The sequence below is a fragment of the Pseudochaenichthys georgianus genome, chromosome 15 (assembly GCF_902827115.2).
Source record: "Pseudochaenichthys georgianus chromosome 15, fPseGeo1.2, whole genome shotgun sequence".
Taxonomy (NCBI): Eukaryota; Metazoa; Chordata; class Actinopteri; order Perciformes; family Channichthyidae; genus Pseudochaenichthys; species Pseudochaenichthys georgianus.
Window position 1 is genome coordinate 33,114,126 of NC_047517.1, and position 24,362 is coordinate 33,138,487.

Genomic DNA, 24,362 nt, shown 5'->3' on the forward strand with positions numbered 1-24,362 from the left:
GTCCTGCATTTATTTGTATAATGAACACTGTAATTTTGTAATATATGCGATTATGTGTTTGATTCTGTCTGTTAGGTACACCCTGAGCACCTCCAATTCAGCCATCGCCGCTCTGCTGTGCGCTCTGTACCCACACTTCCCTGCTCACAGCACCGACAACCGGTGAGAAACACACACACACACACACACACACACACACACACACACACACACACACACACACACACACACACACACACACACACACACACACACACACACACACACACACACACACACACACACACACACACTGTAATAAAAAGACCTCGGTCAAATTGTGTATGTAGTTGCTTCATAAAGGAACATTTTGTTTATGATTGATGGGTGAAAGACATTTAAGATATTAACAAAATACTTGCTGTCAGTCGATCAAGTTTTTCCCCAAAAGGATATTCCTAAAACCTTTTAAAAAAAACTAAAAGATATGATACATTTATTTATAAACTCGGCAGGTTTTTCAGTTGTTTTTGTAATAGAGAAGCTTCCATCATGCAAAGATAATGACCTGCCTGTTATTCTCTGAATGTGTTACTGTGTCTCTTTGTTTTTTCATCGAAAGATACTAAACTACTACTGTAGTCATTAGCAGAGTGTTGATGTTGTGTGTCTGGCTGCAGCTACCACCTGCAGGCCCTGCGGCACCTGGCTGTTCTGGCTGCAGAGCCGCGGCTGCTGGTGCCCGTGGACGTGGACTCTCTGAAGCCCTGCTACGCCCTCTTAGAGGTCACCTACAAGGTACGTTGCAGCCTATCCTGAGATCCTTTAACCGTGCCTTATGATTGCACTTTTAGCTACAGACAATATTTTAATCGCTTTTATGAATTGTCTTTTTTTATGTTTTTGTTTTGAATTATTATGTTTGAAATGCCTATGTGAAGCACTTTGAATTGCCTCTGTGTCTTTAAATGTTCTATACAAATAAGTAACCTGACCTTGAACTTTACGTTCATCAGGTCACGCCGACAGCTACACACAAATAGGGCTGCACAGTTAATTTAAATGTTATCATAATTGCAATATGGACTAGTGCAATTTCCAAAATATGTGAGAAGGGTTATCTGGAAAAAGTATTGTGGTACTGCAGAGAAGTCCTGGCCTACAAATATTAATCTACAGACTTAATAAAAAATCCTTGTTTGGTACAAAACCTATTCAAAAATCACACCATGATTATTTTTAACATGTTTCTTAATGAAAATGTGTATGTAATGTTCTCAGAACTGGTCATTCCCTCTCGTCCTTACAGTGCTTAAGTATAGAGCAATCTTTTTTAGCATTGCTTCACCTCGGCAGTACCTTCAACATCCAACATCTACAAGTTAACATGCCTGACTGACCTTTGTTCCCTTGTTTAATATGTGTAGTGAAACATGACCTAACACTCAAGTAACATATTTTTCTCTGTATGATGGCATGTACTTCCTTCCTCTCTCTTTATCGCTCTCTATCTCTGTCACACATGTTGTCAATATCTGCATTTCCTCTTGACGAGCTTTTTGACATGCAACCACACATACTGCTTACATGCGAACACAAACTGTAATGTAGGTGAGAGAAAAAAAAACCTCCGCCTTCACGCCAGAAATACTTTTCTGTTTTTCTATTTGCTAGCATTACCGCTGTCAGCTGGACAGCTTCCTCAAACTGGAGGTGTAATTGGTATATTTTGTTCAAGCAAAGACCAGCTCTTGACCTGTAACCTTAAATTAAGTTCACTCTTTATCGGAAAACGTAAACTACCACTGCATAACAACTACACTGTGGCATCTCATCCACATGTATGCTTTACTTGTTGGGTAAAGCAGTAGATGTATGTGTTTGAGTAGCTGACCAGCTAACATTTATCATTGTTAATGTGATTCCCAATTGCTTCTTTTGAGCAGTCTTCTTTGGGATCGTGAATACACACAAATTGTACATGGGGAAAACATCTCCACATCATTAGTGACAAATAAAGAGGAATATAAAATAAGAAATATATAATACAACACAAATAAATAAATACATGACTACAGAGTTAGGTGTTAACACTAAAACGATCCTAACTTGAATATATTTCACTTGCCGCCGTTTAGATAACAAATGCATTTGAGGAAGCTCTATAACGAACTCTCTTAACAAGCAATGTGTTTTCAGAAACATGCACAGTAGTTTGTAGTAAGATAGTGGTCCGGAAAAGACTTTAAAATTGTTTGGGATTGCTCTGAAAAACGGCATCTTTTCAAATCCAAAAGCCCTCCAGTGACACAAGGAGTCACGGTGCCTCTTTGTGCCAGTTGGAGCCAATGTGGTTCAGACTTCCGGTTTTGCGTCTCCAAAGTGACAGTGTGTCCATTCATTCACATCACGTGCGCTCTGTCACCACTCTTTCCACATTTGGAGACTCTTTCATAAAAACAACAACCCGTTATAATGTTCGACCAGAAAATGAGACGGTTAAATAAGAACTAGATGTTTCTCCATTTGTTCGATATTTTTACCCTGCTATTATTATCCTCCAGTCTGTGAAGTGCATCGGCTTTTAAAACATGTACTTTCAACAGCAATTGCTGCAATACCGTAGCTGTGTCTCAACAGATGCAGTAAATAGCTCCTGAATTACAGGAACAGTCATTTCTACACATTTTCATGCTGCTTTTTTTAGATGAGGCTATTTGAGAAATCGGTTTTGTTTCAGAAGCACTGTGAGGTTCTGCTGCTTGAAGTTTTGTAGTTGTGAAGTATTTTGATTTTAAGCCATACTGAATATCTTTTATGTTTTTCACAATACTTCTTTAATGTTTGAGTAAACAATCATCCACGTGGCTGTGCTTAAAGTAAAATGTCTGACCTTTAGAGAAAATGGGAAACACCGAATATAGTCTAACTGTTTCTAAACCAATGGGATTGTAGGTGGAGTTTTATTGGAGGCCTGTGACTGTAAGTTTGCCCATATAAATCCACGATCATGTGGAAACATATTTTAGAGGAAAGTGAATTAGCAGCACCTCCAGGTTTATGCCATTTTTGTGACAGATACAGAGATGACAGGAAATGAGGGGGAGATAAATATGCAAGACATCCCAGGATAGACTCAAACTGAGGAAGTCAGGACCACCTCTGAGAGCATGCCTCACCTCAATTTAATTCATATCTGAAAGCTCAGTGTGACACTGTGAACATCATCAGTGCTTACGTCACTGCTTGTGTGAGCGAAATGCAAATAAATTATACATCTTAAGCCTTGGAGGTGTGTTTTTATCTACTGTGTAACAGCAGGACCAAGTCCAGAATGGACATTAAAGACAGTTCGACTCAATCTGAATTAAATTGAATGAAAACATCTTTACATCAATGAAGTTCTGTTTATCTCGAATCTGTTTTTGGCATCCAGCTATTTAGTTTTACTGCTTCTTAAACCAAATGGTCTCTTGTACTCTTTCATTGATAAAGGCTATATAGAGTAAGGCAATGCCACATGAAGCCACGCTGGGTATCAGTCCAGCTTTGATGCAATGACGCCATTTTCTATTGTTTTAGGAGACAAAGTGGTACGACGAGACGACTGTAGAACTGATGGCTCCCACCATGCTTCCTGAGCTGCACCTCCTCAAAAAGGTAAATCCTGAGAACAACAGAGTCTAGTAGAAACGACACTGTTCAGTGTAGCTCCCTCTCTACTGAGGACTAGCTACGTGATATGAATGAAGGATATTGATAAACGCGAAAAGAATATAAACGGCATCAATCACTTAATCACTCAAATGGTTTAAACAAGGCATACCCCCATTTATTAATTATTTTATTTTCTGATGTGTGTGTTCATTTCTTTATTGCAGGTAAAGGTAAAGGGGCCGAGATACTGGGAACTGTCCGTAGACCTCAGCAAGGAAACACAGCATCTAAAGTAAGTATAGAGGGATTCAACAGTGCTTGCATCTAATCAGTCAAATAAAAACCACTAAATAGACAGTGTGTGAAAATGTCTAGGGGTAGAGAGAAACAACATACACCAGTGTAGAATTGGTATAATTATAGGTATTTATTTATATATAATAGTGGTAACAAAATGATAAAGGCATACAGCCTGGCACAAACAAAGGGCCAACATACCGGTTGACAACAACCAACAGAAAGAGAACTCCAAAAGGGAGTCTTACAGATTATTCACAGTATTGCATAGTACACAAAAGGGAAACAAAAACCTCACTTTTAACGTGGTACCCGTAACTGAAAAGGCTGTAGAAAACACAGCTGCTACTAATCGACAGGTGCTAACCGCTAAGCTACCCTGGATCCTATTTACACAATTACACTGCAATATCTACCTAAACACAGAAGCTCTAAGTTAACACGCTGTTAAACAATATAGCTTTCACACAGAAGTCACTAAACCATCACAAGAATATCAAGAGGCTCGAGGCGTCTGTCCCACATCACAGAGCCTTCAGAGTGATAATTGCCCCCAGGCTTTGTAGTCATCTCCAGCCGGCTGTGCGCTGCGATTGGAGTGCGTCGGGCCCGGCGTGCTCCAATTACAATCTTCAGGCGTGGACCAGAGGATGGGCAGCCAATGACGTCAGGGCTACCGCACATCTCACACACACAGCTGAAAACACTCACAGACAGATTACTGAGCAGATAGAAGGCGGAGACCGTAACACCCCCCCCCCCTCCCCTCTAACCGGAGACGTGCGAGACAGACCTCTCGATCACTCCCTTCCTCAGAGTCCGAACTGCCAGGAGACGGTGGATTGCAGCGAGGCGGAGTGAACGGTGCTTTAAACTGCCCACCGCCCTCACTGTCACCACCCCTTCCTTTAGCAAATGAAAACTCTGCCTCATCCCTCTGACTTAACATCTCTTCCGATAGGACATTTGTGGCGAAGGTGGCTTCGTCACTATGGACTGACGGCTTCAGGCCGGGTGATATGGCAGTTTGTTGGCGTGATTGCACAGTATAGGTTGTCTGTGGCTGATGATTGTGTGCACCTGGTGTCCTGTGGTGTCTCCTCCCCCCTCACCTGTGTCTTGTTGTGATGATTGGAGTGTGGGTATTTAGGCTATGTTGCCCTGTCTGTTGAGAGGGGTGTGTGTGTGAGATCCTTGTGGCTGCAGGATGGGTGAAAGGAGAACCGCAGATTGAGGCGGTGAACTTTGTGCCCATGTTTTTAATAAATGCCCACGCCGGGTTATATTTTTGGACGTTCTGCCTCTGCCTCCTTGCTTGGTCGGGCCGCTCAATTGTCAGCTTCACAATTGGTGTGAGAAGTGGGATTTGACCAAGTGAGGAGGTGAAAATTGCGTGAGGGAAGAGGAGGGACCAAGGAGAGGAACCGCGGCTGTGAGTGGCTGTGCCTGGAACGGACCAGGGGGCCACGGCTGTTTGGGCAGCAGGAGACGAGAGACCAGCAGGAGGAGCAGCGTTTGCGGGTCGAGGAGGCGGACCCGGACCCACGAGACTGTAGAGACACTGTGCTTCCGGGGGAGAGGGGGAAGGAAATGTGGCGAAGGTGGCTTCGTCACTATGGACTGACGGCTTCAGGCCGGGTGATATGGCACTTTGTTGGCGTGATTGCACAGTATAGGTTGTCTGTGGCTGATGATTGTGTGCACCTGGTGTCCTGTGGTGTCTCCTCCCCCCTCACCTGTGTCTTGTTGTGATGATTGGAGTGTGGGTATTTAGGCTCTGTTGCCCTGTCTGTTGACAGGGCTGGGTGTGTGTGTGTGAGATCCTTGTGGCTGCAGGATGGCTGAAAGGAGAACCGCAGATTGAGGCGGTGAACTTTGTGCCCATGTTTTTAATAAATGCCCACGCCGGGTTATATTTTTGGACGTTCTGCCTCTGCCTCCTTGCTTGGTCGGGCCGCTCAATTGTCAGCTTCACAATTGGTGTGAGAAGTGGGATTTGACCAAGTGAGGAGGTGAAAATTGCGTGAGGGAAGAGGAGGGACCAAGGAGAGGAACCGCGGCTGTGAGTGGCTGTGCCTGGAACGGACCAGGGGGCCACGGCTGTTTGGGCAGCAGGAGACGAGAGACCAGCAGGAGGAGCAGCGTTTGCGGGTCGAGGAGGCGGACCCGGACCCACGAGACTGTAGAGACACTGTGCTTCCGGGGGAGAGGGGGAAGGAAATGTGGCGAAGGTGGCTTCGTCACTATGGACTGACGGCTTCAGGCCGGGTGATATGGCACTTTGTTGGCGTGATTGCACAGTATAGGTTGTCTGTGGCTGATGATTGTGTGCACCTGGTGTCCTGTGGTGTCTCCTCCCCCCTCACCTGTGTCTTGTTGTGATGATTGGAGTGTGGGTATTTAGGCTCTGTTGCCCTGTCTGTTGACAGGGCTGGGTGTGTGTGTGTGAGATCCTTGTGGCTGCAGGATGGCTGAAAGGAGAACCGCAGATTGAGGCGGTGAACTTTGTGCCCATGTTTTTAATAAATGCCCACGCCGGGTTATATTTTTGGACATTCTGCCTCTGCCTCTTTGCTTGGTCGGGCCGCTCAATTGTCAGCTTCACAACATTGGACACAGTGAGCTCAGCTGGTGCAGCCAGTATAAGTAACCCCCTTTTCACCAACTCATCCACTACCAAAGCCTTCAACTCTTTTTTTTTAATAATTGCTTACTCACCGCAAGACTGAAATGCTGCAATATCTCATTCAAATCGTTCTTACGACACCGGTCCAGCTGCTCATAGACTGACAGACTAAGAAAGACTCAAATCGAAAAGTGCCATACTCAGATGAACTGCTTACAAACCTTACCAAATTGTTTCCAGCTATAAAAAAACACCTATAACCCCAGGAATTATGTTAAATATCCCGGACGAGCCCCCATGTATGTTACGCCCCTCTCTAGGGGTAGAGAGAAACAACATACACCAGTGTAGAATTGGTATAATTATAGGTATTTATTTATATATATATATATATATATAATAGTGGTAACAAAATGATAAAGGCATACAGCCTGGCACAAACAAAGGGCCAACATACCGGTTGACAACAACCAACAGAAAGAGAACTCCAAAAGGGAGTCTTACAGATTATTCACAGTATTGCATAGTACACAAAAGGGAAACAAAAACCTCACTTTTAACGTGGTACCCGTAACTGAAAAGGCTGTAGAAAACACAGCTGCTACTAATCGACAGGTGCTAACCGCTAAGCTACCCTGGATCCTATTTACACAATTACACTGCAATATCTACCTAAACACAGAAGCTCTAAGTTAACACGCTGTTAAACAATATAGCTTTCACACAGAAGTCACTAAACCATCACAAGAATATCAAGAGGCTCGAGGCGTCTGTCCCACATCACAGAGCCTTCAGAGTGATAATTGCCCCCAGGCTTTGTAGTCATCTCCAGCCGGCTGTGCGCTGCGATTGGAGTGCGTCGGGCCCGGCGTGCTCCAATCGCAATCTTCAGGGACGGACCAGAGGATGGGCAGCCAATGACGTCAGGGCTACCGCACATCTCACACACACACAGCTGAAAACACTCACAGACAGATTACTGAGCAGATAGAAGGCAGAGGCTGCAGTCGGATAGTTTAAAAATCAGCTCCTAAGTTCTAACCCTATCGTCTATTCCTTGACCTCTGAGTGAAACGTCACGGGGTTAAGGGATAGTGGATAGGAGAATTCAAAAGGATTTAGGAGAAGAGACTGCGGTACTTTAGAGAATCCGAATGCACTTTCACTATCAGACGTGTTTATGATGCGCCAGCGGACGTCATTGTGTGCGTCTGCTGCTGTGGGGAAACTATGGAAACCACAGTTTTCTATACAGCGGACGACAACATGGATGTTTAATAAGAACGAGGGACTACTGTGAACTCATCTAGAGACTCTGCACCGGGCTCTGAAGCTGCTGCTTTGCTTTATGAACGTGGACAACAGAGAAACATATTCTTCATGACCAAAGTTGGAATTGAAATAAAAAAGGAAAGTGAAACTTATGCTCGTCACCCTCTCCCTCCGGTCCACATTAATACAAATGATCCCAATACGTATGATTGTATGAACTAAAGATCTTAAAATCAATACAAATGTATTTATTATAAACGTTAGTCCTTACCATCTATCACTGTGTATATCACCATTCAAACATCTTTTAAAAGTTGAACAAACCCCACACAGCTCAGTAAAGACTGAAATGTTGACTTTATTTGATCATTTCAGTAAAAACTAACGTTCATATTTCTCTCTTTGATTATAATACTGATGAACGTTCAAAACAAAGCACTTTGGCAACTTACCACCTATGTTTTAAAATGCTTAATAAGCACCGTAACTTTCATGATATCATTTCTCGGTCATAATCGGTTGTTTCCGTGAACGGCCGAGACTCGAGTGACGGCAAATGCTGCGGCTGCAAGGCATTGTGGGGCAGCATTTTCGCTTCTGCTGTCGGTTAGGGAGGTCCAGTGGTTCCTAAGCTAAAGGAGGTTATAAAGGAAGTTTGAAACCTCCTTTCCTTTCATTCTCATCATTCTAGAGAATTCGAACGGCACTTATCATGGCTGCCACTGAGGGACTTCCGGGTCATTTCACTCCTTTAGGAAGGTTCCTAAGCTAAATGGACTATTCGACTTCAGCCAGAGACCGTAACAACCTTCTTTGTCTTTTTGTGCCACAGATTGATTAGCAGAATCCCGAGGGAAGCTCTGATCTCATGTATTGACCAATGAGTCGTCAGATGTAAAGGTCAACCTGTCTCTGAATACTTACCTCTCCCTCAGGTCCATCCTGTGCAGAGATGGCGTGTTGTACGTGAAGCTGCGGGCTGGACAGCTGCCCTACAAGGACGACCCTCAGGGCTGGAAGAGTCTGCTGGCTTCAACCGTCAACCGCCGCAACTCTGGAGTCAGAGCGTTCAAGGTGCACACATGGATATCACATGCCCAATATCAGTAGAGTCCATTTAGTTTTTGTAGTGCTATGAGGATATAACTGGGATACATATTGTATTTTCCTCTGTGTGTCTATTATTGTGTCTTAGTAGGGGCTTTATATTGAATACGTCCAGCTGTAGATGTTGTGACGCCGTGGCTCAAGGACGGACAAAAGAAGGAGACCACACATGATTCATTTCCAATTAAAGTACATTTACTTAAAGGGGACCTATCATGCAAAATGCACTTTTTGATGTCTTTTATACATAATGTGTCCCCGGTGTGTCAGGGAACTCACGCAGCGGCAGAAAATAAAACCCTCTCTCTTTTCCTCCGTACACAAATCTCTAAAAACGGGGCTACAACGGAGCTGATCCAGATTTGCGGCCGATATGACATAATATCGGAAATGTAGGCTGGTTTTACACCCACGGCCCTATCAGAAACGTTGCTATCAGAAACAATGCCAAAGAAACTGTTTTGGACGTAATATGGTCGGTGTTTACATTAACATCGCTAACACTCAGAGCTAACCTGGACTGGAGAGCATGTGTGTGAAGAAGCAGGAAATAAAAAGGAACTCACCTTGTGGTATAACCGGCAAGAGAGAAAGCCTTTGAGCTCCATACTGTTTCAGAAAGAGTCCTTGATAACCCATGATATCGTTTCATCACGGCAGTATTTAGTTTAGACAGTAGCTGCCGGGTCCCGCATGAGCTCAGACCCCTCCTTTTTTTAATCAATTTTTTTTTTTTTTTTTAAAGCTTTATACCCCAAATCAGCACTTTTGAAACAGGAAGTGAAATAGAGCGATATAAGGCATGGCTAGAATGGGTGATCTGTTTGGTATTTTGAGCAAAACACTTCATAGACATGTTTTTTATATATCTGAGACCTATGCTATTGCCTAAAAATAGGTGACCTTTAAAGAAACTAAGTTAATTAGGAAGTCAGTTAATCAGTAATGTGTGTAGTGTACGGGTATGGGGCCGTCACAATGTTCTGACACATTTTCAGAATAGATTACATCGAACAGTTTATCACTAACAATGTTAATTGGTTTTTCACATGTCGTTGCTGTCAAACAAACTACAGGTCTGAAATGCCCTTAGTTTTGCATTTCATATAACATTTAAAAACCTAAATCTGCACTAATAACCAGCTATAAATAGACGTGAGTTGAACTGAACTGACCCCCTCTCCAGTGGCTGGATGTGTCCGGTGTTGGCAGGTTGTCACTACAAGTAACGCAGGCCGCTGTGTGTTTGACAGACTATTACTGGTTTCCTGATGGCCTCAGTGTGAGCTGTCAATACACCTGCAGGTCCGCAGAGATACCAACAAACATTACTGTTTTATTCCTGTCTTTGTCTGTGTCCTTCTCCCCTTTCTCTTTTTGTTTATATGCATTCATTCTTCAGTGAACAACTTTTCTGGCACCCTTTTCTTCCTTACCTTCCTCTTTTGTAACCTTCCTTGCTTCTCTATACATTATTCTGTGCTGTCTCATTAAAATAATTGTGAAATGTTCTTATGTGTGTTTCTGCAGCCTGAAGCCATCTCTACGTTCACCTCAGAGCCGGCCTTGGTCTCATTTGCAGAGTTCTTCTGTAAAACATCTGAAGAAATAAAACAAGTGAGTTGTACACACAAATAGCCGCTTTCACACCAAATACTTTGCCGCACTTAGTTCCCAGCACTTAGTACCCCCATGGAACTAAGAGCCGATCGCGTTCACACCGGAATACCCTGAGGGAAGATTACGCAAATGAAGCCGCTGACTTCTTCTTCTGCTTTGGGTTTACTGGCAGGCCGCAAACAACTTCACGGCGTATACTGCCACCCGATGTCCCCGGCCCGAAGTCCCTGGAGTTGGGGACTGGCTTCAGTAGAAGCTGCTAAGAGTCCCAGCAGCTTCTACTGAAGCCTTCCGAGTAAATCACCAGAACGCCGACACCTCCTCATCTCCACCGCTCCCATGTTTTTTTTTGTGTTGCCATAAGTTATTCTCTCTCCGTTGGTGCGTGGGGCTAATGCTAATGCTAATGCCAGCAAATACAATGGCGGCTTCACACATATTTTTGGTTTGCAATTCGCCCAGCCAATCAGAAATGTAAACTTTTTACCACCTCTCTAGCAGGCCCTAAAAAGGGGGTAAAAGTTCTCATGAACTAAGTTCTCTTTTCCCAGGAACTATCGGAACTAAACGGGAAAAGTACTCCGGTGTGAAAGCGCCTTAGTTGTAGCTGAGGCCACTGTTGCTCCTTGATTGCATGCCATCTGCTATTTGAGTTTCCATATTGTTTTGTAAAAGGTAATGAAGTAAGAGATTACAGTTGTCTCTGGATTAGCTAACTAGTTTCACCTGTGTCTGTGGTGTTGATGGAGATCTTGAAAATATCCAGACAAAGACATTTAAACATGACTTAAATGGCCCAAAACAAAATATTAATCTCTGATATGCAACTGCCTTAAAAGGCTTGGAAACTTCAAATGAAATTAACTTAAATGTAGAACACTGAGAGCAGGCACCAAAGGTTTTTCTGCTGCAAGATGGCAGTTGTTTCAGCCTTAAACACAAATGACTATTTATAGCACATGTGATTCACTGAGTACCTAAAGAATTTAAATAGATTGTATAGATTGTCATGAACAAATGCTCACTTTGCTTATTAATCACTTGACTCTTATTTTCCGAGTTAAGAGGTGGTTTAAGGTTAATTAGTTGGATTGCACATAGTTCACTGGTTTCAGATTGAAATGGAATAAAATGACTCATTCTGTCGCCTAACATTCGGTAATTGAATTTAATGACATGGCAATTTTCAGTCCTTCAGTTTCATTCAGAAAACCTTTAAGGTCATTTGAAGTCATTCATTTGTATATAGGAAGCCTGTTTAGAAAAAAAAAACTTAAGATGAAATGCACTTTCTGATACGTCAGTAGTTGTTGAACTTAAATGTCAAACATTTCCTGAAATTTGAACTCTTGCTCACAAATGAGGAAAAAGTTATATTTTGGCTGCTTTTTCGCAAATAACTTATGAGGTTAGTTATCTGATTAACAGCATATGTGCTCAAATGGAGAAGTGCAAACTGTTTCCAACAAACCATCATTCAAACTTTTACACACCAAACCAGCTACAATATGAACTATGAACTATAGGCTCAAATCAAATATAAATGAGTTTGGCATATGAGATTCTAGGAACTGTTTTTTTTTTTTACTTTTATACGTTTTGAACCGTCACCTAACCTGTGTGTTTCATGTTTGCAGAGAGATGATACTCTCGTGTTGTTCTCGGCGATGCTGTACGAATGTGTGACGCAGGAATGTCCGGAGATGCTGCCCACCTATATTGCTATTGAGCAGGTAAAACACACACACACACACACACCCACACCCACACACACACGCAAATATTTAAACTTTACTTTAAACAATCTCGCCATGTTTAGTACATAACTTTACCAAGCAACAATAACTTGACGAACAATTGGTAGTTAAAGGGGGAGTTCACGTTTTTTGGTTGTCGGTCTTCAAAAATTGATTTACAAACCACAGTGAAATTAACTGAAATCATTTGAAAATCATCTATGCTTTAGAGAATGATAGAACAAAATGTAAAACATTTGCAATTTAGGGATTAAAGATAACATTTAAAGTTGAAGGTAGAATTTTGTGAATTGTCAAGCATGAAAAGCTGTTTGCTGGTTGCAATTGTGTTTCATTGTTGCCTGTCTCTACACCAGAACTTATACAAAACTTTCACCATGAGAAAAATGCAGCTGTAACGTTACTAAAGCTGGAGTTATGCTTCTGAGGAAATATTTGTAAATGTATTTTTTTGTAGACCTACACAACTGAAAAACAATTCTGATCAGGTTGAGATACATGTGAGGAGTCATACAGTCTACTTTAGAGAAGCCTACATTTTTACTATTTGTAATCATGGGAAGGATCTTAAAGGTAAGAATGGAGAAACCAGCTCGAGTGCGCCGAAAGAAATCGGCCCTTTCCTTCAGACTTCCTTACAGAGCCCCTCCTCGAACACACACGAACGCGCACATGACCAATGAGGGCACGAGATAAGTTTGTGCACAGATGGAAGGCTGACAAGCAGGTAGGCCATCCAGTTATTTTAGCCGGGCCGGCTCAGATGATTGGTCGTGCTTTTTACAGCGCCACGGCTTCCACAGATGACATTTTTTTATGTATTTATTGTCAAAGCATTTAATGTATTCATTGCTATCGGGATGTTAAGAGCATTCCATGGAATATAACAAAAAGTGTTTCTGAAGTGAATTACCTACCCCACCTTTAACATCAACCCAAAAAATTATTTTGCAGTAAAGTTTTCTTTTTATAAACCCATCCAATTAAAAAACTAGACATATGAAAACATATGATTTCTACCTCAGGTATCTCCACTTTTCAGGGCCTCAGTTCCTCTAATTAAGGATGTTGTCAACCTTTAGGCTCGCTCATGTGAAATATCTTGTGATAAAAATCTATTCTGCGTTCGACTCATGGCTCAGTGGGTAAGACTAGCTGTCCATGAGGTGGGGCTGAATCCGGGGCCTGCAGTCATTTAAAGGTCCCATGTCATGCTTTTCCGGTTATTACCCGTCCCCTTGTGTGTTATGAAGGTTTTTATGCATGTAAACGGTCTGCAGAGTCAAAACCCTCAAAGTGCACCCTGTAGGGTGTAACAGAAAATACCTCCCCAAAACGCCTCGTTGGAGATACGTCACTGTCCATTTGATTCTTCCGGGTACATCATGATGTCATGTCGTCCCCGGAACGAAATGGACCAATCCGTGGAGCCGTTACGTTAAGCCCCCGCTGATTGGTCCAAATTGACCAATCCACGGACTTCCTCACACACTCAGTGCAGGCAGCTCTGCTGATCTCTCCTCCCTGGCTGCAGGCTGATAACGGACAGTTGGGATCGCGGCGAAATTCTCTCTGCAGACCCATTCTCACAGCGTTTATCAACCTTTTTCTTACTCAATATCAAGCCACACTTATTGTTTTTACTTCGGCTGTGACTTTGTGTGTGCTCAGGGTGAGTTTGGCTGTGTTCCGCTGTGTATCGCTAAACAAGGAAATCACCCCTCCACGGCGCTCAGCGCGATTCACAACGTCCCGACTGGTCCCGACCAATCGGAGCACACTGGGCTCGCGGGGGGGGGGGGGGGGAAGAGCTGCAACGGGCCGTTTAGTGGAGAGAGTGAATACACAAACCAATGTGAGTTTGGAAAATTGCACAGTATAAATCTATTCTAGTAGACCTCAACAATGGAATTATGATCAGTGGAAATGGCCATGACATGGGACCTTTAACACAGTGATTCTCAAACTTTTTTCAATAATGTACCCCCTTTGAAAAAAATATTCAACCAAGTACCCCCTGATCAGCGTAAAAACTAATTGTTAGGGAACATTCCTATAAAGAGGTACAGTACAGCCTTGCACCATCAGTGTCTGATTTATTAAAACAACAACATTGTGCGGTCTCCCAGGCGGTGGGGGCTCTGCGTCGGAAGGATCTGCTCCAGACCTTCCCCCTGTGGCAGATGCGTCTGGTGGTGGAGCTGTGGGACAGCCGGGTACAGCGGGGGCCCAACAACCGCCACGACGCGCTGCTCACCTCCGAGTTCCTGCCCGTCATGAAGAACATGGTGGATGTGGCACTGGACAGCTGGCTCAAAGGTGAGGTGTGAGGTGTGAGGTGTGAGGTGTGAGGTGTGAGGGTGTGTGTGTGTGTGTGTGTGTGTGTGTGTGTGTGTGTGTGTGTGTGTGTGTGTGTGTGTGTGTGTGTGTGTGTGTGTGTGTGTGTGTGTGTGTGTGTGTGTGTGTGTGTGTGTGTGTGTGTGTGTGTGTGTGTGTGTGTGTGTGTGTGTGTGTGTGTGTGTGTGTGTGTGTGTGTGTGTGTGTGTGTGTGTGTGTGTGTGTGTGTGTGTGTGTGTGTGTGTGTGTGTGTGTGTGTGTGTGTGTGTGTGTGTGTGGGCATATAAAAAAATGTCACAGAAGAGGCACAAAATACCAAATATGTACTGAAAATGACCATAATATTGCCTCTTTAAAACCCATTAAAGCTTTTAAAGGGGTAATATACTCCTTATTCTTAAAGGTCCCATGTCATGGCCATTTCTACTGATCATAATTACATTGTTGAGGTCTACTAGAATAGATTTATATTGTGCAATTTTCCAAACTCACATTTTTTTTTTCTCATACAGCATCTCTGTATGTGTATTCACTCTCTGTCCTAAACGGCTTGTTGGAGCTCCTGCCCCTCCCTCCCTCCCTGTGAGCCCAGTGGCCGTCTGCGAGACACAGCAAAACGAAACACACACACACACCCGCAGCCTGGCTGGGAGTTTGTGTGTGTGCCCAGGCTGAGTTCCTCGCTGTCTCGCCGACCCCACACCAGTGAGCCAGCTCACAGTGTCCCGCTCCTCGCAGCAGCGAGCCTCGCAACGTCCCGCCGTGTGTGTGTGTGAGGAAGTCCGCGGGTTGGTCGAAACGTCACGGCTCCACGGACGTAACGTCACTATACCCGAAATACGTCACTATACCCAAGAAGTAAACAATGGAAAAAGAGAAATCTCCAACGAGGCGTTCTGGGGCAGCATAGACAGTTTTACTCGCTACAGAGAAAACTGGGTGGGACTTTTGGAAACAGTTCTAAATTGGTTTGAATCCTACCAAAAGGACAGAAACAACTTTGTTTCTATCGGTAAATACACATCTGAGTTGACAAATATGACATGTGGGGTTCCTCAAGGCTCCATCTTGGGGCCTCTTCTCTTTAACATCTACATGCTACCACTGGCTCAGATAATGAAGAATAACAAAATAAGTTACCATAGCTATGCAGATGACACACACATTTACGTAACAATTTCACCAGGAGACTATGCTCCAATTCAAACACTGAGTAAGTGCATTGAACAAATCAATGACTGGATGTGTCAGAACTTTCTCCAATTAAACAAAGATAAAACTGAGGTAATGGTTTTTGGAGCCAAATCAGAACATATAAAAGTTAGCGCTGAGCTTCAGTCTGCAATGTTCAAAACAACAGATAAAGCCAGAAATCTAGGTGTAGTCATGGACTCTGACCTGAGTTTCAACAGTCACATTAAAACAGTTACTAAATCAGCCTACTATCACCTAAAGAACATATCTAGGATTAAAAGACTAATGTCACAGCAGGATTTGGAAAAACTTGTCCATGCTTTTATCTTCAGTAGACTCGACTACTGCAATGGTGTATTCACAGGTCTCACTAAAAAATCTATTAGAAAGCTGCAGCTGATTCAGAACGCCGCTGCTCGAGTCCTCACTAACACTAAGAAAGTGGATCACATCACTCCAGTTCTGAAGTCTTTACACTGGCTTCCTGTGTGTCAAAGAATAGATTTCAAAATATTGCTGCTGGTTTATAAAGCACTGAATGGTTTAGGCCCAAAATACATTACTGACCTCCTGCTAAACTATGGACCATCCAGATCTCTCAGGTCTTCAGGGACTGGTCAGCTTTCTGTCCCCAGAGTCAGAACTAAACATGGAGAAGCAGCGTTCAGTTATTATGCTTCAAATATCTGGAACAAACTCCCAGAAACCTGCAGGTCCGCTGCAACTCTTACTACTTTTAAATCCAGGCTGAAGACTTTTCTTTTTGTCGCTGCTTTTAATTGAACTATTCATATCTTAAACTGCACTGTAACTTTTATCCATGTATTTTCCTTTTAATGTTTATTTTATTAGCTTTTCTTTTTTAATGCTTAATGTCTTTCATTTTTTGTAAAGCACTTTGAATTGCCTTGTGTTGAAAAGTGCTATATAAATAAACTTGCCTTGCCTTACAGGGTGTACTTTGAGGGTTTGTGACTCTGCAGACCGTTTACATGCAGAAAAAGCTACATAACACAAGGGGACGGGTGATAACCAGAAAAGCATGACTTTAAAGGTCAGGGAGTTAAAGTCCCTCTACAGGAAACCTGCGTGAGCTGAAAGTGAGAAAGCATTCCTCAAACAGTTCACATCTCATATAAATGTTGATCAGACGAGCGAGAGGAGTCATTTCTTAACATTAACTAAAGGAATTCACATTTTGGGAGTCTAGAAAACGAATCGTTGACTATGTGTTTCAGCTGGATTTCCTGTAAAGGGTGTAGCACGATAATGACTGACAGCCTGTGTATCACTCCCACAAACACACATTCCATACCTTGTGTGCACACACATGCACACACACACACTTACAATAATAAATGCACACTGAGAGGCGTGGGAAACTGCTGTCATGGTAACAGTTCGAACATGCTTTTACGTTCATGTCTCATGAAGACTTTGGCAGACATTTCAAAGGGAAAACAAACTAGCAACTTGCTTGACATCAACTTTCAGGAATGTTGCTTTTGACTGGAAGTCACACATGATGAAATCGGTTTTCTGATACAATCCTGTTTTTGTAGGATTTTTTGTTTCTACTTGGTTCCATTTGTCTTTCTCAGAGGTCCTTCTTTTTCGATAAAATACTGGTAGTGTTTTACAGACAGAGAACTATCCTAAGGGATGCAGTTCAGAGGAGTTTTAGTTGATATGGTTTTTAAATGATCTAAGTGTTCCAGTTTGTGTTTAAAAATGTGTTTATTATTTACTGTCTTTATTTTGATTTCTATTTAAAATCCAAATGAATTCAGATGAGGCATTATAAATCTAGTTTCCCCTGTGCGCAGATTGTATTTACTGGCCAACAGTGATGTGAGCAAACGTGTTTGATCAAATGTTTTTACATCTCACACCCTTTTTTTTCCAATCATAAACCTGCTTTTAAATGTGTCTTTTATTTGTATCCTGTTTAAAAAAGACATTCATTTATTTAAATCCCCCCTGTAGGTACACCTGATAAAACATTGTGTGCCTTGTTTGTGTTTCCTAGAGAACAGCTCAGTGTTGAGGTCCTACATGAGGGGCGAGGCCCTCCCTCAGAACGGACAGTCCATGGCGCTGGCCTGCTTCCTGGTGTACCGCTCCATCCCCTGCCTCAGGAACACAAACACTCAGCTGGAGAGTAAGACACACTCGCTCCTCTCACTGTCGCTGAACAGACATAAGAACACATCACACACAGTTCAAGTAGAAACAAATGTAAAAAGATGGGTCGTCAGTAGTTTTTAACGCGTTAACTTGACAGCCCTACTTTATACGCTTATACAAGTTACTTTATACAGTAACAAACGAGCATTTGCTGTTTACACTTCTCAGATTGTGTCATTATCAACTGTTAAATATGAAATAAAGCAAAGATTAGGAAAAGTGCTTTGTTCTAAACCTTTGTCAACTTTCTTCTGGCATTAATGGTCTAATGATTCCCCTAAGTTTTAACTTCACTACCCCACAGTATACTTGATATACAAATAGTTCACACTAGCTCCATCTCAGACTAACAGAGTATTTATAAATTAGAAGTACTTTGACAAATTAATGAACTTACTTTTATCAAGTTACATGATTGAATTAAACGTGTAATGTTTTTTTCTGCTGGAGGATATCACTTGGCAAAGAGAGCATACAATAATTTCAACATCAATAATAACTAAATGTTTATGACCCCATGCAGCTGTCTGGTGTCTCCTTAAGCCAATCCCCATCCCAACATCCTCACGCAGGACTCTTCTGATGCTCTCTCCTCTCTCTGCAGGCTGCAGCTCTCTGGGAGATGTGTTGTCTCGTAGCAGCCAGTTGAGGATCCCTCTCAGAGATCTACTGCGCCTGGTTCCCGTCCTGCTGGGCTCTGGCTCCGGAGCATTCCCTCTGCAAGCATTTTGATCCCGATGCTCAGTACTAGTCACCTGGCTAGCTACCTCTCACAGGTGCTCTTCGTAACCGTACGTTCCCACTGCGAGCACAGGTAGGATCTGATTTCTGTAACACCTGCGAGTGTGGGCAGGAAGGGGAACAACGTAACGGCTGTCCTGCCTCTGAGATGAACTGGAAAACACAGACTTTGTTTCCTTCTCAGGCACTAATTAGTAGAGTTTTGTAAAATAATGTTGCCATTTAGTTTGTTTTTTACAGCATGAAGACATTAGGCTGCAGTAATGATGCAGCACATGTGCCATTTCTTTGGTACAACAAATCCAGTACCGTGGCTTTTTTTAGATAGGTGCCTCTTCCTCAATGTTCCAACAGAAAACACATTTTCTCCACCGCCAAACAAGGACATAAAGGACCGGTCAGTACACGATGGGAGGATTCGCCGGTAGTTGTATTGATGTCGCCTGTGAGCTCAGGCCACTGTGTTCTGTCAACGAGAAGACAGGGGCTATCAAATAAAAAAGTACCTGCACACTTGATGTTACTGTGAGTAATTATGTGTCTACATTTCCCAGTCAGCCAGTTCTGGTGCTGATCCGGACGACTTCCTTTTTATTTTTACTCATAGTATGTCCGCTTAGATGAATTACACTTCTTTAGCTGAAACTGCTCAGGCTTCTTAAAGCGTGGTCCATCATGTCTTTAGTGTTTTACACAGATGTCGTTGTGGTTACGATCAAAATTCACTGTGGGTTTTCCGGGTGGTTCCCTGCATTAAGGGAGTCCCCTGATCTCCTGTAATAAAACACTTTTTTAACAGCTCTGATCATCTGGCCTGTAAAGAAGCTGCTTGCCTCTAATGTTTGTTATTTAGGCAAAGTAATACAACGAGAAACCAAGTTCATGAAAATAACAATAAACAAATACTTATTTTAGCAGACCAAAGTGCCCAAAATACACTTATTCAAACCACTTAAGGTTAAATGGTGAGGGCTGCTAAAAACCAGACAAATATTATAAGAGTTTGCAAAAAAAAGGGTAAAGACTGTTTCAGTTATGTGCAGGAAAGATTACAAATGTTGCCGATGGGAATAATCTGACATTTAAAAGGCACATATAGCATTTAGAAAGTCCCAAAAATACAGTCACACAGCAGGAAACATGCACACAGCTTGTAATGTGATATAGTCCACAGGGCCAGGGTGCTTTCTTGAATACATTTGCACAGTTATGTGAGACTGTTGAATTTTCTCATGCAGCTGGACCTCAATGATGTGTTCAGCCAACAAACCCAAGAATGTGGGACTTTCCTGCCGGTGCATGAACGCAGCATAAAAACCAATAACATGGAGACAGTTTATATAATTCTGAATAAGGGGATCCCACAGTGTCAAATTTGGAATGCCTTTCACTTTTAAAATCGTCGAAAGGTCTTGGATTTTGATAACTAACTGAGTTTGGAAACCTTAATGTCATGTAGCTAGCGCGTGGGAGGATACAGTGTGTGTTTGCACCGAGTCTTTGATGTTTTCTAAACAACAGCTCTGAGGACATTCCAGAGCAAATGGTAAACACACGAACAAACAAGCAAAACACACCCTCCGCAGAGAGCTGCAACACACAGATCTGCTCCTCACTCACATCAGCGTCTTTCAATTAGCACTTTTAATTGTTTTACCGTAAAGTTAGTGTCAGAGTTGATTAAATAAAGTACCTCATAGCCAAGGTCATCATTATTATGAATGGTAGTCAGTGGTTAGCTGCACAAAAGCAGGATATAGTGATGTCTTTTCTATCTGTCGTTAGTCTTCTCTACCTCATATACCGGGGATCATTTCTCTGGTTTTTGGGCCGAACAAAGCACAGGATTTGAAGCATCTGTTTAGCTCTGGTGTTTAAATGTGGGCAGACTAGCATTTTCATTGTGCTTTTTGCTGAGCAAAGTATTTAAAAAAAGCCTTCTCAACGTTTTTTCCCAGCATTTGAATTAGGAAAATCCCTTATAATATCCCCCAGACATGACACATACTTTTTTATAGTTTGAAATACTTTTTTTAGACCTGACTGCATGTTCTTTATTTTTCACTTTGCCACAAAAGCACATTTTGTAGTTATGTGTATATATATATCCAAGTACTTCCTGGCTTTTAATTACCACATCAGTTATTATGGTGGAAATTGACCTGAACTATAATACTTTATTGTGTCAGCACTGTTGTGCTCTTACTTTGTGGATATTTTACTGGTTGTGTGTGACAATGGAAGTTTCTTTGTGCATCCTTTTTTCTTGAGCGCTAATAACGTTTACATTTTTAGAATCTTTGCCAACAGCAGATCCTGGAGTGATTGAAATAGTGATGGGGAAAATGACCATCTTTCTCTGTAAAGTCAAAAGTAACTTGACTGAAAATGTTCTCGAAAAACAGTCGATACAGTTAACTCTAGAAAACTCACATTTAACAGTCTCTTTCTGCTCCAACAGTGGTACAAGAAACCAGAAAACCACGAGGTAGCAACCTCTCAATCACAAGGTAGCCACGGTCTGATGCATTCACTGCCCTATTATGTGCTTTACTCCAAATGGCGACATAATTCACTGAACGGACACCATGACCAAATCAAGGGTAATCTATATAGTCCAATATCACAAAACAGATTAACAGATTAATAACAACATTGTAAACAATATGAGGTAATGAAGAAGACTTGAAAATAGCTATCAAGACAAAAAACTCTTAATGAAAATGTTTAATAAAGTTCACTATCAGTTCAGAAGTCGGGCCAGCTGGGCATTTGAAAGAAAATGCAGCTTCAAAGCACTTTGCGCTGGCTTCACTTGCAGGTTAATCATCACATTTACCTCAGAACACATGTCGTAGTCCATTTTTTAAATAAAAAACATCTATATTGATTCTGACTTTTCTACATCCAACTCACAGGTTTATCATTACTTTGAGAAAAAATATTATTAATATAACCCTTTTAGAAGGGAACATATGGTCATTTGTTCTGGGAATGTCATTTTCTAGCCTGAGACCTGAAAAACAGGCTCAGGGCTTGACAGGTTCAAGTCAAAGTCAGGTGGTTTTAAAGACCTGAAGTCTCCACTGAAAGCCTGTTTAAAAGACTCTTCAATATTTACTTCTGTTTCATTGAAAGTAAATATTCATTCATTCATTCATTCATTCATTCAAAAAGCTGTTTATTGGCAACATTTCACATTTACGCTTATTTGTTCTCATGGTTATGTCTTGCAAATGTGAATTCACCTTTAGAAATATAATAATTTTAAACCTTTGGTATCATAGTTTAATGTTTCCTATTCGGCAAACAGACCTGGTTGAAACTTGTGATAGAGATTAAAAAGAGAATTCAAACGTTTCAAAAGTGAAACTAAACTGACTCTTACTTAATCTGTTCTTCGTTTCATTGTGGTACACCAGCAGATAACACTTGGCAATACTCAAATAGAAAACACTTTTGACACGAATGTGACTTATTAAAATGTCGAGTGTGTTCAGGAACCGAGGCGGAGGAAATTAGGCCAGGTCAAATTAACCCATTAAGTCTAATATATAAAACCACAAACATTAGCCTGATTTCCTTCTGGTGAGCCTGGTTCCTATAGGTCTGTCACATTAATAACGACTTATTGCACAGTATTTTAATGACCTTGATTGCGTTTGCTCATCTCAAAATTGTGCATTGTGTTTACGTGCCGATTGTATACATTAGTTTGTCGTCAACATGATGCCAGAGTAAAAACCATTATAAGATTTGGTCATTGAGTATTTTTTTTAACAAAGCCCAAGAGTGAATTTTAGCTATTCTATTTGTTGGGTGGTTATTTTATTTCTATTCTAATTATTGCGAGTATTTACCTTTTTTAGTGACATTGCAATAACAAAAGTCAATGACATTATTTTAGGGAATTAAAAGTTATATAATACGAGCATTATATCGATGCTGGCCTAAAATAGTTTTAAAATTACAATAACATTGTGGAGTTTGACATTTTCAGGTTGAACTTTAAAATGAAATCACAAATAAATGATAGGTACACCATTCTTGCTGTAAACCTGTCAGCCTCTATTAATTTTCATTTATGTATATTGTATATGTTATGATGAAGATTACCTTGTACATTGAATAACCCGTAATATTGGGGGCTTTCCTGTTAACTAGAGCTAGCTTTCCACTAGTAGGCAGGGGCGGACTGGGACTAAAAATCAGCCCGGGACTCTCGAGCGGCCCACTTCGGTACCGCTAGTAAATACCGCTAGTAAATACCGCTAGTAAATACCGCTAGTAAATACTGCTAGTAAATTGTCAAAGTGGGGGGCTGGTGCTAGTGACTTATCTGACCAGCCCACCTCGGTACCGCTAGTAAATACCGCTAGTAAATACCGCTAGTAAATACCGCTAGTAAATACCGCTAGTAAATTGTCACAAGCTGGTGCTAGTGACTTATCCGACCGGCCCACTTCAGTACCGAACGTCCCGATGGCCAGTCCGCCACTGCTAGTAGGCCATCTCGAAAGACAATGTGGAGATCCAACCTTTTACAAGGGTGTTAGATCACTAAATGCGCTTCCAAAATCAAAACCCCAGTACCAAAATATTAGTTTTCAGTTTGGCTCATGTCCTTCGCCTCCCTCGCTTCTGGTATGTTGATACTGCGTTATGCTGTACTTACTTTAAAATAGCTCTTGGTGGTGAGAACACAAGCTCAGACAGGAATGCAGATTGAGAAAGGAACAAAAAACAAACAAAACTACATAGCAGAACAAATAACACGCCAAAATACAAATATTATCGTACTGTATCTGTAGAGGTTACATAGTCATGGGTTGAGCTAACTTTTAATAGATCACCACAATACTGAATCTATAATACAGGTGGTGTGTAATCTAAACTTTCTATCGTTGCTTTTTTTGAAAGTCACACATCAGATTTAAATGACCAGGATTGTCATTGTGTAATAGTGTGGGAGTTGTGTTGTGTCCCAGACTACACCGAGGCATGTGTTGTGAAACAGACAGCCTCGAGTGTTTTAATAACCGTGTGTCTGTATGAGCCTGTGGGAAAAAAGAGTTCTGACTATAGGAAAATAATCCTGTTTGTTTCCACAATAAGCCCAGCTAAGTGTCATAATGATCACACCTTCTCACCCACTGGCTTTTCTCACATCTGACTGTACAGAGAGAGTTTTGTTTCAACCCTTTACATAAACAACCTCACAAAGGACACTTTAAAGCAGTGGTTCTCAACTGGTCAGGCCTCGGGACCCACTTTTTACTTTGTCAATACATCGATTTGCGACCCAACATTTTTGAACCACTTAAATCTATTCAACAAAAAATCTATATAGATATATACGCTTTTCAGCATACAATATTAATTAAAGTGAAGTACAGTGCATATGTCCCTTATATCCCTTCACAGAACTACAGTATGCTTTAAAAAAAGGTTTAATGAGATGATGGAATCAAAGCTGAACATAAAAACGTGACATTCTGAAAAGCCAACCCCAGAAGGGGGTCTGGGGGATTTTTTAGAAATACTAACATATAAACTACGCATTCTGGTACACTCTGAGAAGAAGAAAT

At 41.8% G+C, this 24,362-nt stretch overlaps 1 protein-coding gene across 3 annotated transcripts in view; it reads left to right on the forward strand.

The window, feature by feature from the left end:
* Positions 1-19,292, forward strand: part of anapc1 (anaphase promoting complex subunit 1) — a 67,749-nt gene extending 48,457 nt beyond the window's left edge. For 2 of the 3 annotated variants that reach the window (XM_034100909.1, XM_034100910.1), the window contains exons 44-53: positions 76-162; positions 660-777; positions 3,562-3,639; positions 3,861-3,928; positions 8,767-8,905; positions 10,469-10,555; positions 12,196-12,291; positions 14,445-14,634; positions 17,876-18,007; positions 18,638-19,292. In XM_034100909.1, the coding sequence (XP_033956800.1) occupies positions 76-162; positions 660-777; positions 3,562-3,639; positions 3,861-3,928; positions 8,767-8,905; positions 10,469-10,555; positions 12,196-12,291; positions 14,445-14,634; positions 17,876-18,007; positions 18,638-18,765 (1,123 nt within the window). In that variant the 3' untranslated portion in view covers positions 18,766-19,292. Of the gene's footprint in view, positions 1-75; positions 163-659; positions 778-3,561; positions 3,640-3,860; positions 3,929-8,766; positions 8,906-10,468; positions 10,556-12,195; positions 12,292-14,444; positions 14,635-17,875; positions 18,008-18,637 lie in introns of those variants that run through there. The other variant, XM_034100911.2, reaches the window with a different exon arrangement.
* The last annotated feature ends 5,070 nt before the right edge of the window (positions 19,293-24,362 follow it).